At 41.8% G+C, this 3,105-nt stretch overlaps 1 protein-coding gene across 2 annotated transcripts in view; it reads left to right on the top strand.

The window, feature by feature from the left end:
* Positions 1–273: 273 nt before the first annotated feature.
* The window catches only part of LOC107655915 (ectodysplasin-A-like), a 62,412-nt gene continuing 59,580 nt past the window's right edge, over positions 274–3,105 (top strand). For both annotated transcript variants that reach the window (XM_016443539.1, XM_016443538.1), the window contains exon 1: positions 274–684. In XM_016443539.1, coding sequence (XP_016299025.1) covers positions 367–684 — 318 coding nt within the window. In that variant the 5' untranslated portion in view covers positions 274–366. The remainder of the gene's footprint in view (positions 685–3,105) is intronic.

Raw genomic sequence — 3,105 nt, 5'->3', positions numbered from 1 at the left:
TTCACCAGCTAACTTATTTACAGACTGTTCCTTTCAGGGGTTACAAAATGGCCAATCTTGTGTAATCGGCAGCGAACGTGTGACGCTATTGTTAGCGCTACAGTAATTTATGTTTGTTCGCGTCTTGGTGAATATCATAGTGCCGCGCTTTTCCGCGGTACGATTCTCAATGAGATGACGTCACGCAGGCAGCCAATCAGCTGCTAGGGGTCGGTCCCTGAAGCTGGCCGTAGTAGGTTATCAGCCTGAATCCTCGCAGTCCGAGGTCAGGAAGCCAGATGATCGCGCAGAGAAGCGCTTGCTCACCGCCACCCAGTCCAAGCCAAAAGTCGCTGAGAGGACGAGGAAGTTCGGTATGCAGAAGCAATGCTGACTGACCTGCACGCAGCCATGGTACCGAAGCGCGAGCCGGCGAAGTTGGAGGAGCGCGAGCGCACGCAGACGGCGTGTGAGTGCCAAAGCCAATGCAACAACTGCAAAATCTTTTTGAGTTTATTCATCCTCTCGCTCTCTCTGCACCTCGTCACGCTCTTCTGCTACCTGGACCTGCGCTCGGAGCTCAAACGAGAAATATCCCAGAAAAATAAAGATGAGGTGTCATCAGCGGGGCCAGTCCCGCACTATGAAGCCACAGCGCCAGTGCTCCGGTTACCGGACACCGACCACCCAACAATAGACGTCCAGGTAAACGGAGTTATCTGTTGTTTTTATACAAAGAGCAGAGACCTCTTTCCTGCTCAGTTGGCTTCAGCTTCTGTTATTGAGAAGAGAAGTTGTTATAATCTTGCCTCCCAGACTATTGTGTGTGTGTGTGTGTGTGTGTGTGTGTGTGTGTTTGTTTTGTTGGAGACCTATTGTTAGAGTCCACTTCCTTTAGATCAGTGGTTCTCAATCATGGCCCTGAATTACCCCATTACTGCTCATTTTGGAGGTCTTCCTTGTTTTAATACACCCAGTTCAGATCTTGGAGTCTCTACTAATGAGCTGATGGTATAAATCTGGTGTGTTTTGCCAGGATAGATAACCAAGTTGTGAGACAGAATGATCAATATGTGTGAGGCCCTCATGTCTTCAATCACTCCTGAATCCATCTGGTAAACATTTGACTGTTAAGTACAGTGATGCAAAATGATACAACACAAAAAATCACTCCACTAAAATAAAACTTTAAAGCAACAATTAAGCTTAAATTTTTTGATGCTTTTTTAAAGATCATTATTTTGTGTATTTGGTGTAACAGAATATGTTGACATGCTTTAATGTTCAAAAAACACATTATTTTTCAAATACTGTACATTATTGTAGGTCCTATATGCCCCGCCTCTCTCAAACACTTCGTTTACACAATCAGCTTGTTACACTCCAAATAGAAAGGAAAACTTGAAATCGCATCATATGACCCCTTTAAAGTAAAATCAAAGTGGTGCAGAAGTCACAACCTGCCATGATTATGCCATTGCACTTTTTTTTTACATTACTGATGAAGAAAATCAAGCTGAAACTTATAAGTTCCCTATGAGGTTCCATAACTCTTTAACCACTATAGACATTACAGAAACCATACCTAGTTTGTAAGCTTCAGTCATTGATTTAGGTGAGCATTGTCTCTCACCCCACTCACATTGTGTGTTAAAAGCCCTGGAGTGACGCGCTTCTCGTAACTGTGAATCGTTCACCTGCAAGGTACATTTGTTCTGTTTAAACAACATCTGTCCTTTTTACAAGCTCTCTTCATCAGACGCACTTTTACTGTCAGGCGGCACAGGTCATTGTTTATTTAGCCTTTGCTGCGGTTTGGCCCGGACTCGTGTTTGATTCCTTTGGCAAAAGGCCAGGCTCGTCGCAGCATTTCCTGATGTTCACCCTGCGGGCAGTGCGTTAGTGCTGGATCCAGAACGCTTGGCTTATGGATGCGTTTTATTAGACATATCTAGAGGTTAATTCTGGAGGTAGAATTACACACACCAACAAATTCTTACAGTGAATGAATGAATTAATCTAATGTATGGCTTTGGTCTTTCTGAAGTGAATATGAAGGGTGCGAAGACATCTCATCCCTGGTGCACACAAATGGTACAGTAAAAGTTAGTGGAATGGGCTGTAGTAATTGTTCTGTTTCCTTATTGCCAAGTAGTAGATGTTGTTATTATACTGGTCCATCACAGTCATCTTACTTATTTATAAGAGTATACATGTTTGCATTCACAGTTTTCCTATTTATAATTCCATAATGTGATTTTTAGGGACTCAGAGTTGCCTCAACTCAAATGAAGAATTTGTCATAAACAGATATTTTAAAATGCAAAAGCAGCCACCTATTCCTCCACAAGCATCTTCAAGGGCACTTAAAAAATACACTTGCATCTTAGAAAATTTTGAGTGTAAGGCTTGACCAGGGGTCACCAAACTCCGTCCTGGAGGTCCGGTGTCTTGCAGAGTTTAGGTCCTACCCTAATCAAACACACCTGAACCAGCTAATCAAGGTCTTTCTTACTAGGTATTAGGGATGTAACGATTACCGGTTTGACGATAAATCATGATAAAATTCCCCATGGTTAGTTTTACCGTTTCATCTTTTAATTATCATTAAAACCGTATTAGATTACCGCAATTTGAACAACTCGTGATAAATACTGTCCAGCATAAAGCACAGTTTTCAGTAACAGTCAGTAGAGTAACAGAGTAGTTTCGTTTTAAGTGAAAACAGGGCGGAAAAGCTGGGAGGTTTTAAAAGAGTGCTAAGGGAATTATACAAATTAATATATGAATGAATTAATTATATGAATGTACTTTCTGTCTTCAGAAAAGATTCGATGGCATTTTGTTTTCATCTTCGCTCCATGTAATACCTAAAGGAAGTGTTCTTAATCGCAATACTGCTTTGTCCACGGAGGTTACGGGAAATTCTCTTTACGGGGCTCTAATTCAGTTTTTCCATAAGCGCCACCTGCTGTCAGCGAGTGGATTTACAGAGACCTATATTTACATTCAGCCTGTGTGCAGTTTCTGTCTGGACAAAAACGGTCCGAATCTGCATGCCCTGCTGTAAATTTTGACCGGTTGATGAAAAACAAGCTTATGTGGATTCTACACATTTAAACAATT

This window comes from Sinocyclocheilus anshuiensis, unplaced genomic scaffold, assembly GCF_001515605.1.
Source record: "Sinocyclocheilus anshuiensis isolate Anshui unplaced genomic scaffold, SAMN03320099.WGS_v1.1 scaffold860, whole genome shotgun sequence".
Lineage (NCBI taxonomy): Eukaryota > Metazoa > Chordata > Actinopteri > Cypriniformes > Cyprinidae > Sinocyclocheilus > Sinocyclocheilus anshuiensis.
The sequence above is the reverse complement of the archived record's forward strand: the minus strand, read 5'-3'. Positions and strand labels throughout refer to the sequence as shown.